General features: G+C 40.0%; 1 protein-coding gene and 1 long non-coding RNA gene across 4 annotated transcripts in view; one reads left to right on the forward strand and one right to left on the reverse strand.

Annotated features, from left to right (window-relative positions):
• CPA6 (carboxypeptidase A6) overlaps window positions 1-14,706 on the forward strand; it is a 349,273-nt gene that overhangs the window by 241,632 nt on the left and 92,935 nt on the right. For all 3 annotated transcript variants that reach the window (XM_049633669.1, XM_049633668.1, XM_049633670.1), the window contains 3 exons: window positions 3,697-3,811; window positions 6,051-6,152; window positions 8,409-8,513. In XM_049633669.1, the coding sequence (XP_049489626.1) occupies window positions 3,697-3,811; window positions 6,051-6,152; window positions 8,409-8,513 (322 nt within the window). The remainder of the gene's footprint in view (window positions 1-3,696; window positions 3,812-6,050; window positions 6,153-8,408; window positions 8,514-14,706) is intronic.
• The window catches only part of LOC125924854 (uncharacterized), a 101,463-nt gene that overhangs the window by 25,789 nt on the left and 60,968 nt on the right, over window positions 1-14,706 (reverse strand). The window lies entirely within an intron of this gene.

The following is a 14,706-nucleotide window of genomic DNA, read 5'->3' on the forward strand; positions in this document are numbered from 1 at the left end:
AAGGCGTGCTTTGATTCTCTGAATGCCTGGAAGGAAGGAGCTTAGTAATTATATCTATAGGTGCTCAGCAACAACTCACATGCTTCATTAATTATAATTCAGTAGAAAGGAATATACCAGTTATTTTAACAAGTCTCTATTTCCTGCCATTAAATATAGGTCATGCGGAACTGATATAGAATAAAATATCACACTTTATGTCACAGAGAATAGAGTCTAAAAAATGAGTATTTTAAATCAGTTGTCTCCTCATGGAGGACAATCATTTAGAATTATTCATTTTGTTGGTCCCGAGATAATAACACATAAGAGTCGATTAAATTCCACAGGGCAGTAGATAGAGATCATTTTAATTGACTTTTATTATTGTAGCCTGGGGTATTTCCAAAAGATTATCATTAACTCTGTACAACTATACATAATATATAGCTGTAGTCATCTTTAAGGAAGAGATAATGTGACCTCATGTGTCTGGCCCCTAGGTAATCAGCCCCTCTTAATGACATGAAAGATGAGATGATTCATTCTGTCATAAAAAATTCAATCATTTTATAAATTAAATACCTGTAAAAATTGGCAGTGGAATTTCAAATATTGAGCCTCACTCACCCACCCTGGAAGCTTTGGGGACATGGTTTTACACTGAATGTTGACATCACTTGGAAAGTTTTCAGTGGCTCTGGTCGCTGTTACATTATAGTACATGCACCTGGGGTAGGGATAATCATGAACCACAAAGGACTAAGAAAATACGACACTTACAAATGCCATTTTGATCTCCTTCTCATTATTCTGCTGGTGTCAACTCTTTGACAAGGAAAATGAGGCTAGACCTGCCACACCACAATTATTTTAACTTTCAGGTTGGTCTTTTAGGGTCTGTATTAAGGTATAGTCATTGAATAGAGACCTGTATTAGTTTGCTAGGGCTGTCATAGCAAATGCCATAGACTGGCTGGCTTAAAAAGCAAAAATTTAATGTCTCATGATTCCAGAGGCTGGAAGACTGAAATGAAGGTGTGGGCAGAGTTGGTTCCTTCTGAGGTCTGTGAGGGAAGGACCTGTCCCAGGCCTCTCTCCTTGGTGTGTAAGATGGACATCTTTGCCTCTTCATATCTTCCCTCTGCTTGTGTCTTTGTGTAGTAATTTCCCCCATTTTTAAAAATTGTGGTAAAATACGCAATATGAAATTTACCATTTTAACCATTTTAAATATACAATTCAGTGACATTAAGTGCATTCACATTATACAACCATTAGCACCATACACCTCCAGAACCTTTCCATGTTCCCAAACTGAATTTCCTCTTTTTTAAATGTTTATTTTTGAGAGGGAGAGGGACTGCACACTTACATGTGTGTGACCTGGGAAGGGATAGAGAGGGGGACAGAGGATCCAAAGCAGGCTCTGTGCTGACAGCAGAGAGCACAATGTGGGGCCAGAACTCGCAAACTATGAGATCATGACGTGAGCCAAAGTCAGACACTTAACCACTTAACTGACTGAGCCACCCAGGTGCCTCTGAATTGCCTCTTTTTATAAGGACACCAGTCATATTGGATTAGAATACATCCTAGTAACCTCAGTTTAATTACATCTGCAACAATCCTATTTCCAAATAAGGTCACATTCTGTGGTGCTGGGGGTTAGGACTCCAACATACAAATTGAGGGAGAAGGGGACACCATTCAACCCATAACAGATCCCCACACACAATGGATTTAATCACGTATAATTTATTTCTCCCTCATGCGACAGTCCAGAGGTCCAGAAGCTGTTGCTGTGATAGTACAGCCCTCACTGTTGTGATGATAACTGCCTCTCTTGCTGCAAAGCTGGTGACTAGACACTGGAGTGCTGAGTCCAGCAACCTCGACTTTCCCTGAACAGTCACATTTCTGACCTTGACATGGTCACAGCAACAGCAGGAGATGGCCACTGCCTTTCTTAACTTCCTATCTTACCAGTGTTCACAAATTTGTACCCGGGACCCTAGCTGCAAGAGAGTCAAGAAAAAGTAATTTTTGGGTTCCCAGCCCTTGCAGTACAATAAGTCCATATGGAGAGTAGGCAGCTAACCATATCTAGCACAGACACTCAAGAGAGGAAAAAGGAAACAAGGGTCAGCTATATTCTCATATTCTCTTCCATTTGTTTTTTTTTTTCTTCCATTTGTATTTAATATGGAAACTGAGAGGACTAATACCAGTGGGTTTCCAGATTTAATTAGCCTAAATTATTTGTTTCCAGATCATTAGCCTAAATATCCCAACAATATATTAAAATCACTAGGTGAGCTTTTAAAAAGGACTTCTACCTATTCACAGATATTCTTGTCTATGCAGGGCCCAGTGTGGCATTTTTTTTAAGTTTATTTATTTTTAAGTAATCTCTACACCCAACCTGGGGCTCCAACTCATGACCCCAAGATCAAATGAGCCAGCCAGGCACCTCAGTGTGGCATAGTTTTTAAAGCTCACGGGTGACTTTAAAGCAATGCAACTCAAGAATCACTGGCCTAAATGACTAAACAAATATTAGGGAATCCAAAAACTAACTCCATTTATGGCACTTGGAGATTTTAAAAGGAGACAGAGAAGCCTAAGAGTTTATTCATCAAAGGAGCTAATATCCAACTGGAATGATTCCATACAACTTGAAACTAAAAAACTTTACATGATAATTTTCTTACTTTGGTGAAAATGCTAGCAAACTTGACTAGAAAATATTAAAATAAATCTTTTGTAGGAGCAATTCTCCATTAGAATTATTTTGACAATTCTCTGAATGGGCATTTCATTATGCGATTAGTAATATGTTAAGTCATTTATCAATTAATAATGATAAATGATAAAGAATCTAAGAATCAATTAAGAGGCATAGTTTTTTTGCACTGAAACTCCTAGGAAAATACTGCCTTTCTAAAGGGAACAATAGTGGTTCTACCAAGAGCTGCCAAACAAACAGATGTATCCACATCAGAACTTCTTAACTTTCTGGTGATAAATGTGAGGAATTGCTCTTATCTTGAGTGGAAACAAGTTTCACTTGTTTATTTTTAGAAGGTCTGTCCACTCTTAAAATAATGCAAACCCAATATACCCCAACTCAATTTTGCAAAAATTTAAACATTTTTTTTAAACCTTTGAAAACTTTTCATATTGTGTTGCCTTGTCTTGTTTTGGTGTTCCTAATGTCACACTGGGCTTAGAGTCTAAAGACTAGAATCCAGGTTCACATCCCAAGCTCAAACTCTAGCTCTGTTCTCACTAGCAGATGATATTGGCAAGTTCTTGACCCTTTTGAGGCTCATTTTCCCCATTTGTAAAATTTAAGAGTAAAATTTACCTTATAGGTTTGTTAACTAAGCTCATGTACGTAAAATACATAGCACGGTGCCTAAGTAGGTATTCAATAAATGTAAATGCCCATACCCATCATTCGGTTCTTGTAGCTGCTCAATAAATGGTAGTAATTATTATTATTTGAGACCATCTTCTTTAATTTTAGATTTTCATTACCCAATTTAACAGTTTCTATTTCCCAAAAGAGAGTACTTTCCCAACATTTGGTATTTTTAGAAATGTCATTATTTGCTATATTCTTTTTCACTGATGCATGATTTTCTTTTGATATTGCCTGATTTTTATATGCTCTCCATTCAATTTTCATCATGTCTATCATTTCAAATCCAGGATCCTCATAGAAGATCTTCAGAAAACACTGGAAAAGGCAAGCAGTTTGCGAACCCAGAGAAATCGAAGATACCTTTCTGGATATAATTATGAAGTTTATCACTCCTTAGAAGAAGTATGTAATCAAAGGAACTTTCATTCTTTTTAATAAGTGCATCTTTATCATTCAGGTCTAATGATCGGGAGAGAAGCATAAAGACAGAGGCAGGGGCTATATGAAGAATACATATAGCTCTTATATTGTCTAGCCACCTCAGTTCAATCATCCCTTCTATTAAGCCTTTAAAAGAAGTAGCAAAATAATTTGAATTTCATTTGCTTTACCCAACCCACCCCCACAGAGGACATGGAAGTGCAATGTAAAAGCGAGGGAATGTTGCTATAATTGCAGTTGTGAAAACCTTAACTAAAAAAGCATGGAAGGTAGATCTAGTCAGAGTTTGAAGGCAATGATTTGGTTGAGGGATGGAATGAATTTTGATGCTCGCCCCACAGCGTCTGAACAGGTTGGGACCTCCCACAGGCCAGGCTTCATTTGTGGAAACTCAGGGCCTTTTAACATGTTATTTACTCTTCCTAGTATTTATTCTATAGCAACTTCATTCCCACAACCACATCTTTGACTATTTCAACTAGACAATAGTTACTCCTTCAATATCAGATCAAGCAAAAAGATGGCTATTTCTATTTTCCCAGATTGAATTAGAACTCCCCAGCTCCAACCCCACCTTATTACATGTACCCACAGCACATGGATAGAATATCTATCATAGTTTTTATACACATAATTTTAGGATTATTTGATTAATGCCTTGGTCGTCCTCAAGTTCCAAAGCAAGTTTCGTGAGAACAGGCCATTTCTTAAATGCATTTTTAAAAATGTTTTTAATGTTTATTTATTTTTGAGAGAGAGAGCGAGAGAGCAAACATGAGTGGTGGAGGGGCAGGGAGAGAGAGGGAGACACAGATTCCAAAGCAGGGTCCAGGCTCCACACTGTCAGTCCAGAGCCTGATGAGAGGCTGGAACTCACGAACTGTGAGATCATGACCTGAGCTGAAGTTGGACGTTTATCCGACTAAGCCACCCAGGACAGGCCATTACTTTCTTGTTCACCACTATATCCATAGTGGCAAGCAAATAGAGACCTCCAAATAGATAGCTGATGACAGAATGAATAAATTAATAAATACACACATTTTCCATGCTTCCCCTGAATTGAGCAAAGGAATGTCAAACACAGAATTAATGAGATCCTGTTATATTCTTAGGAGGATTTTTGGTCCTCCTGATAGTTCTTTTCAAAATTATTCTTTTCAAAATTATTTTCACATGTTTCTTGTTTCAACATGTATTTTAGAAGCTTGAAATTAGAAGCAATGGAAGTTTTAGATAACTTGGAACACAGAAGTGCTATAACATGCACTAGAAAAAAGTCAAATTTTAAAACTATATCTATGTAGATATGTACATACATATACATATATATACACACACACAAGATATATATATATATATATGTGTGTATATATATATATATATGTGTGTATATATATATATATATATATCCTGCTCATTAGACTCAATAAGAATAGAAAGGAAAGAAAATGATACTTCTCAAAATCTGCTTTTTCAGCACAGACTCTCTTGCACATCATGGAACAGCGGGACACTTCAGTGTGATTTCCTTATTCGTAGTAAAGCTTTTAAGTCAGAAATGTCATCCATATTTCTAAGTGCCTTATTCATCCATCTCAAATATTCCTTCTCCTGATGACAGATAAGTGTGTGTGACTGGATCAATGCAAATCTATCACTGTTCTTAGGGAAATTATTCAAAAAATGCCCTCTGATGGCTTAGATAACCTTTAAATGCAGAAGACAATGCCTTTTTCTTAGCATCTTCTGTTCAGTGACAAATTGCAATATATAGGACTTTAATAGACACTTTCAAGTAGTTTGGATGGTTTTCATGAAGATGATTTATTTCTTTTCCTCTTAAGTACTTAGGGGGAAAATGGAAATAAACTTTTATCTTGAAAAGAACCCAGAACACATTGATTAATTTTCTGTAAATCTCTGCCATCAAGATATTAATGACAAATGGTAGTAGAAGGTATGCTCTAAAAGGGGAACAATATAAAGACATGAAGCTACTATTTGTAAAGACAGAAAATAAAATATAGTCTTAAGTATCTTGAAGAAAATTAAAAACACAAAATTGATTTTTGTTCAACTTTATAGTCATGTATGTCCTTTGAGTTCTGAGACCTATTATTGCCTTTTGTTACCTTTTGTTCTCTGAAGGCTCCATAATTGTGAAAGTCTGACATGGTTTTTATTTATCTGATTTTAGATTCAAAATTGGATGCATCATCTGAATAAAACTCATTCAAGCCTCATTCACGTGTTCTCTATTGGAAAATCATATGAGGGAAGGTCTCTTTTTGTTTTAAAGGTAAAAATAAATTATTAACAAAATAAATATTTATTAAACATTCATCCTTTTCACGTTTGACTTACGGGGAAAAGAAAAGAAATGGTCTTTCACGGGGTCTTATACTTAACATCGTTTTAATTTAAGAAAAAATTTCCCTTAGATTTTTGGGCCATATTTAATTTTTACCATTGAGTATTCCAGAGAATGCTGTTTCTGGCATATTCAGAGTTACTGATGCCCTTAAAAACAATGGCCTTCAAAATTATTTGTGAGCTGGTGCTACTCAAGGTGAACCAGTGAAAAACTACATAAATTTGTAAGCAGGTATGCATTCTTCCCAGCTGTTGACCCTGCGTTCTCTTTCAGCTACTGACCCAGAGCTCTCCATCCCTTCTCAGCCAAGCATCTAAAAAGATTTCCTATAGGGGCACCTGGGTGGCCCAGTTGGTTAAGCATCCAACTTTGGCTCATGATCTCGCTATTTGTGAGTTCATGCCCACATCTGGTTCTGCACTGACAGTGCAGAGTCCATTTAGAATTCTCTCTCTCTCTCCCACTCTTTCTGCTCCTCCCCTGCTCACGTGAACACTCTCGAAAGAAAGAAAGAAAGAAAAGAAAGAAAAGCTTAAAAAAAAAGATTTCCCTATATCACTGTCTCTATTTCTTCACTTACCATTCAGACTCACTGGCCTTTGGCCCCAAAGCTCCTCTAAAACTTGTCTTGATGAGATCAGCAATGACTCCTAATTGGTTCTCTTCCTGTCTCTCTGATCATTCAGTGGGTCATTCACTGGCTCTTCTCCTCCTGCCCTTCCAGTGGGTTCTGTTCATCCTAGGGCTCCATGCTCAGATGTGCTGTCCCTCCACCAACCTTTCTAGATGAATACATCCACCCTATGGTCTCAATAATCATTCCATATTCAGTGAAGTCCACCTTCTGGACTTTTACATTCATATTCCATTGCCTACTTGACCTTCTCATCTGAATATTCACAAAAGTACTTCAAGCTCACAATGGCATTGCTGTGGTTGCAATTAAGAAACATGAGCATCATCCTAAATTCCTCTGCCTTATTTTCACCACTTCCTTTAAATCTACCACCAAGAACTGACGATTTTTTCTTCTAGGTATCTTTTGGATCTGCTCCAATTCCTCCTCTGTCTTCCCTGCTGTTGCCATAATTTATCTCTGGATCTCTTCTCCCTGTACTATTGCAGTAAGGGCCTCAGTACTGAACTTTCTTTCAAGTGCCCATCCTCTCCCATCTCATACTGTCATCCATCACTGCTGTTAGTGTGCTTGTGTCCATTCCTCTGTGTCTCTCTTTCACATACGCATACACTTCTGTGTCCACCTGCCATTTCTTACTCATACCCCAAAAGCTGATTCTTCAAAGAGGATGTTCCCAGATTCTCTTCCAAGCTTGAGATGCTTACTTCTAACTTGTCTTCTGGACCAGCTCCAAGTCTTACTCAAGTACTTAAGTGTTTCTTGTCTGAAAAGCCTTCTCCTACTCCCCAAGAAAATTATACGTAACACCTCCCATGTTCCCTAAGCAACTTATGCATCTTCACATCATAATGGTTAATTGTTCCCATGTCTGCCCTCCCTACCAGCGTATAAATTCCTTGTCTTTTCTTCTTTGAATCTCCAGTGTCAAGAACAATATCCCCAAAGGATTTCCTGAAGTGTTAGTTGAGTAAAGTAATGAATGAAAACTAGATTCCCTATGAAATAATGTTAATAGCTACCTATTTATTACTGAGTTAGAAACCACATTTAAGTAATATTGATATAATAAGATTATAAAGAAAAATCTGTCATTTGATTCTACAAATCAAATTGTTTTGCTTTTCCATTTTGTGTTGTAATAAAATTTGACTTTGTCCACCTATAAAACATAGTTATTACTTAAAGAAATATTCCTTGGGATTTTGAAGCTGATTGTTTTAGAATGCTTGGGAGGAAGGGGAATTTAGCATTTTACTTAACAGTCACAAATTATATTAAAGGAGAAGCAAGCCTATTTAAGGGATTGCCCTTTTTGTGTATTTTCCAGTTATTTGATTTGTAATTCAGGCAATAAAGTCATTGTTTCTGCATAAACAAGCCTGCACTTCTGGAAAGATAGGAAATCTCTTTATCTTTTTTGTGAGTTACCTAATTAATCAAACTATAGTGAAGAACTATTCTGAAACCTTATTAAATTATGCTTTTCAGTGAATCTAAAAATAAAAGCCTGACTTGGTTACTATGAACACTCTTGTTTTCAGCTGGGCAGAAGATCACGAACTTACAAAAGAGCTGTCTGGATAGACTGTGGTATTCATGCAAGAGAATGGATTGGTCCTGCCTTTTGTCAGTGGTTTGTAAAAGAAGTAAGTTAAACCCTTTATACAATGTCCATTTTAGCTAATCGATGCTTCCCATGTGTTTTTATTCAGTTCAAGGAGCAAAACCAGCAACTGGAAGCCAGCAATACCTGATTGAGTAATAACACCTTGATTTTGCTCGGTCACTTTCATGTTTCTGAAGACCTCTCATAACCTGGCTCAGTTTATCCTCACCTCTGCCCTTAGAGGTTGGAGTTGCCAACACTCATTAAAGAGAAAGAATCAGTTTCAGAGCACTTATGAATTCGTAAACAAATTAGAAACTAGCCAGGTAGCTGATATGTTGCAAAAAGATAAACATCCAATTTATGGTGCTTCAGAGAAGTTTCTCATACACTATCCAAGTTGGAAAAGTCTACATCACTTATCACAATGATGTCACATATACTTTAGCAATAAAGGGATGAGCAAGCAATTGCATTTTGCTCTCCTGCTATGGATCTGCAATGTAATCCCAAAGACCTTTGGCATCTGTGGATTTTGTGTTCAGTTTTAGTGCTTTTCAGCAACTCTAGTGATTGAAGATTCATAGTGATTTCTTATTATCCAAAGGCTTCATTTAAATCATAAGTCCTCTGATGCTAGTGTATCAGGTGGGTCTCTATCTCATGCATGGGCCAAACTCATGGACCAACATCTTGATATATGTTTTGAAATTTTCTATCCATCATCAAGAATGCAATGACTTTCAAGGTTATTTTTACACTTACTAGTAATTTTTAAAACTCTAAAAAGAAAATCAACCACTAGTACTGGTAATAAAAGTGAAAAAGTCCAAGGAAATAAAGGTTCTAAGCTAGAAAATAACCCTACAAATTTCTTTAGCCCTGTGTGTATAGGGAACCATTAAGAATACAAAAGATCTTTAAATATTTTACTTCTATTTCACAGTATTTTGTGGGAAAATTATGTGCCCTGCTGAGGTTTGTGATTTTGAGAACACTCCTAGTCTTGGGAAAATGTCCCTCACAAATGTCAAAGATTTACTAAATTTGTAAAATCTGCCTCTCTGCCACTACCAAACCCACATAAGTTTATTTAATTTTATAAATATGATATAATAAAAAAATTTTAACTATTCCCACTAAGTGTATTAAAGAATTCATATTTTCTTAAAATATCCTGGTAGGACAAATATAAAGTCTAATAAGGATTAACTCTATTAACTTGTAGTAAATACCCATTGTTAGTACATACAACATATTGTCTGCTGCCTTATGTTTCAAAAGGGAAAGGAGGAAACATGGTTACATATAGAACATCTATTGTTTATAAACTGTGGTCCTGTGTATTATTGAAGAACATAAGAATGTATCTCCCAATTTACCTTACCCTCACATGTGCTTACTTATTTGTTCATGTGGTTATGGTCTGTCTCTTCCTGTACCACTGCCAATGGCAGAAACTCTATCCTGTTCATTGCTAAGTCCTTGGAACCTAGAACAGCACCTGGCATTTAATCTTCAAATATTTGTTAATGGGAATAATGAGAATCCACTAATAATGATGTGGAAAGATTTTTGGGAGATGACCTGTCAAGTCATCTCATTGGGTATAAATGGTACCACCTGGATTTTTTCAGTGCACAATCTGTAGAGCCATATGTGGCAGCCCCGTAACCCAAGCTAAGTTTCCAAAAAGGAGGAGGACAGTTTAACCACAGAAAAAAGATGAGGTATATAGAATGATGATCAATCGAGGGTAGTTGATTTTGGAGCAAGAGCAAAAAGCATCAATTAAGTCTAGGCTCCATTTCACCAAAGATGAGTAAGGAAAAGCTTCATCCCTCTTTCACCAGGTCATCTTCAAACCATGGGGGTCTAGCAATTCCCATGTCTCTGCTACCCTTTCCATGCCCCTCTCACTCTTCTTCATGGCCATCCACCTGCTCCTCCACTTAATCACTTAAATATCCCATCCGAGTCAGGGCAGTAACCAGAAACTGGGAAAAGAAGCCTTAGATGTCACTTGTCCCTGTGTCCTTGTGAAAGCAGTGGGGCTGCTAAGGTGGTAGCAGTGACTGTTGTGCACTGACATTTACACATTACAGGCTTATAGGAGATGTTCTCATCTTGCTTTGAAGCCACCATTCCCACTAATGGCGATAGTGGGGACTAAGGGAAAGGGGATGTCAATGATTTAAATAACTTTAAATATGCTAAGCATTAGAACATCGTCTCTTATACACTAATTCAGTCCCTTATTAAATTCTCAGCCTCCCAAAATAAGCAGGAGGCTGCTGGTCCAAGAAGGGGCTCCAGGTAGTGTCTCTTTCACAGGCCACCTCCCCTCTATCACAGAAGTCCCATGACCAAGTCCCAGGCTCTCAACTCATCTCATTTCCATGCCTTCTCTAGGGGTACCGGGGAACCTCTGAGCTTGCTCTTTGCCTTCTAGGAGGCTCTGGGATGCTGTGTCCAGCCCTCTCTCGGCTGACTCATGACACACTGCCAGTTGTCTTCTCCTGTATTTGCAGGTTATTGGCATATGAGGGTCAAGTGAGATGATGTCCTCTCAGAGAGACATGGTGAACAGAACAGAGGTCCACTTTTCTTACAATTTTTATCCCAATCTACTAGATTCTACCATCTCTTGATTTCTCTGGAATTTCAATCCCTTGAGAGGGAGTGGTATCAGAAGCCAAAAGTTTGGGTTCATTGTTTTGTTTTCTCTCTTTCTTGAATGCTTTCCCCAAACTGCACAGCTTAAAACCGCATTTATAACCTGACAGTTTCTGTGGGTCAGCCATTCTGGTGTGACTAGCCATGTACCTCTGGCTCAGGGTCTCTCACAGGCTGCAGTCAAGATGTCAGCTGGATCTTCAGTCATCTCGAGGCTTGTGGGGGGAGATCTGTTTTTGAGCTCACTCACATGGCTGCTAGCAGCCAGAGGTCCTCCAGGGCTATTAGTAATAGACGTTCATTCCTTGCCACGTGGGCCTCTCCATAATGCAGCTCACAATACACCACCTGGCTTCCTTCAGGGTAGATGAGAGAGTGAGGGAGAGCAAAACAGCCTCTTTGTAAACTAACCTCAACAGTGACATTCTATCGCGTTTGCCCTATTCTGTTAATTAGAAGTGAGTCAGTAGTACCAGACCATATTCAAAGTGGGGTGGGGGGGCATGGTGATTATACAAGAATATGAATACCAAACATGCAAATCACTGGAGACCCCTTAGAGGCTGCCCACCATACTTTGGTGGGACTTTCCCCACAGCTACCACTATAACATTTGCATCCTTACTCAAATGTGAACTAGGACAAAATTTATCAAGCCCTTCTGGGATCCTTATAGAATAGCATATTGCATAGAAGTTACTTACACACCAGTTAGTAGTTAGACAACCCTGGATTGGAATGCCAGCTCTGCAGTTTACTAGCTGTGTGATCTTGGGGCAAGTTGTTTAACCTCTCGGAACCTCAGTAATAATAATACGTGACCAATAATGGGTTATTGGGAAAATTAAATGATAAAATACACGTAAAAGAATTAATAGAGCACTTGGCATATAATCACTTAATAAAATCAACTCTCAGTACTAGTAGTATCAGTAATTTGGTGTTTTTATTTTATTTTTTATATTTAACATTTATTGAAAAATACTACCTCAGTCATACTGCTATAGGGAACTTGTCTAAGAACTATGTAGTATCAGTTATATAATAGGGTGGATCTGAACTAAAAGGAACAATGGGTATGGCTTGAGGGAGAAGCACAGGTGCGGTTGTGCTGTGGTTGTAGGTGTTGATGGCTGCTTGGAAGCTGAGTCAGACCTGCAGGTGATCCCAGGCCTCAGAGCCCTCCCAGCACATACTCTCCTGGGGTTCCTGGAGATGTAGGGGAGCCCCCACCCTCAAAGGAAGTGGGAGGCTGGGGGCAGAAGAGCATGAGCAGAGGCAGCTTATCCCTGTGGGACAGGCTGGACTGTGGACCTAACTGGGCCAGCCTCTGCCTGAGGCAATGGATTTCTGTCCTCAGCTGGTAGAGCTCTCTCTCCACTGTCAGAGCCACCCTCCGGCTCTTGTGATCCCTCTCCTCACCCAGAAAGACCTCATAGAAGGAGGAGGGGGTTCTCTGAAATTCTCTGCCCAGGTCCTTGGCCATCTTCTTGTAGAGGTTGAGGGTTTGACGGGTGGCATTCAGGCTCCTGTACACCTTGGGAAGTTGCTTCTCCATTTCCAAGAGGTGTGTTTTCTCTTCTGCCGAGTTTCTCTCCAGATGCAGGATGTGCTCTTCCCACATCTCAAGCTTTATTTTGAGCTTCAGCTGGAACTTCTGAATCTCACTTTCCAGGTAGGCATTTTCAATGTGAAAAGACACTTCCTCAGCTCGGAGGCTTGTTATTTGTCCTCTGAGCTTCGCAATCCTCTGATTTTCCTCCATCAGTTCTCTGGACAACTTGTTCTCCACATGACACCTGCCCAAGGCACAGTGGCATGGCCATGGATTTTCTGATGGACTGCTGACAGGTGAATGGAGCCATCACCACTTTCCACTCTCCTCCCCCCCTGTCCTGAGCCCCAGCCTTCTATGTGATGTCTAATGAGCTCCAGCACATGCAGCAACTTCAGCATGGTCTGGCCTACGGTCTGGAAGTGGCTCCCATCCTCACTGGCATCCTGGTGTACTTCTGGATTGGGAAGCTCTGGCCTTCCTTCCTCCTCTGCCTTGTCCTGCACTCTCTGCCTCAGCTGCCAGTTTTCTGGACCAGGAGGGCTAGACTTCCATGCAGATCAGGGCTATCATTTGAGCCTTCTGTTATTTTCCTCCCACAGGGTTCTCTATCTTTTTGTGATGCTCCCAAGATGGGATTTTCATCAGTTAGTTGAGAAGGTCTTACGGGCTGGCTTTTTTGAATTTCCTTCAGCAGTTGCACAGTGTCCTCCTCTGAAAACCAGCTGAGATTTATCCTTCAGGGCAGCCAGAGCAAAGGTTGTAATGGGAGAGGACTGGCCTCCCACCCAGGTGGTGTGAGAGCTTCACGGGCTTGTACCTTTAGTCCTGTCTCCTCCACACCTTTCCCAGATGCTTCATTCTGGGCATATTGCCTCCTAAGAAGCCCCTCTCCTCTTCTTAAACTGTGTCCACTCTTTACTATGAACACCATCACTGCAGTGCATATGAGGATCACCCAGAGAAACCCAGAGTCTCCTGGCATGTGTGGCATACTTTCATACATCACCAGCAAGGCAGCCCACAGCTGCTCCAGGACCAGCTGGGGAGACATTTCAGTGGCCACCAGCTGGCTCCAAAGGGCCTTGTGGCTCTGCCTCCCAGCACCAGTGTCCTATGGGCCACAAGTAACTGCTTAGAACCCCAAGGAGGGTTCCATCTCCAACACAAACCAGTGCCTGGCAACCAGGACTGACATCAGTTGGACTGAGGGAGGGCGTGCCCAAGTTCTAGAAGACCCTACTGCCTTCCTTTGCTTGTTTGGTGGACAGAAAGGGAGACTATTTTACACAGTGCATGGGGGAAGTGGACAGGCTGATTCCAGCCTGGAGCTGGGCCTCTGTCAGCACCTCTAGAGGGTTATGGCAGGGCCATACCATTTCTCTCCTCTGCACATATCTCAGGCATAGGGGCACCCATCCCTGATTGAGGCTCATTCCCCCCATTCACAGAAACCTGGTCCCAGAGACCTCCTCCCTCTGAGGCTCCCTCTGTCCTGGTCTTTTGTCAATGGGTGGGTGGGGACAGGGGTACCAGACTGAAGGGTGTCCCCAGAGGTATGAACCAAGAGAGTAGATATCCACTTGTAACAACACACAAGGAAGCAATACAACTGGCAGGGTCAGAGATTTTCGTGGATGTTCAGTGGAGCCTGTTTTTCTCATTAAATCCATGTATTCATGGAAGTAGGTGAGTGTCTATGGAGGTGGCCTATATCATTTTCCTTCAACCTGAAGAAATTTTTTTATACTTTTTGCATGGCAGATGTACCAGCAATACCTTAACTTTTGATCTGTGCGAGTCTTCATTTCTCCTTAACTTTTGAAGGATAACTTCAGAGGCTACAGGTTTTTAATTTGGTGGCTTTTTTATTCCACTCCAATCCTTGGTTGCATGGTTTCTAAAGGGAAGTCTTTTTGTAGTCCCATCTGTGTTCCTGTGTAGGTGAGTGGTTTTCCCCAGTGGACCCTGTTCCCTTTTTGCTGTTCTTTAATTTCAAGCA

Source organism: Panthera uncia, chromosome F2 (assembly GCF_023721935.1).
Source record: "Panthera uncia isolate 11264 chromosome F2, Puncia_PCG_1.0, whole genome shotgun sequence".
Lineage (NCBI taxonomy): Eukaryota > Metazoa > Chordata > Mammalia > Carnivora > Felidae > Panthera > Panthera uncia.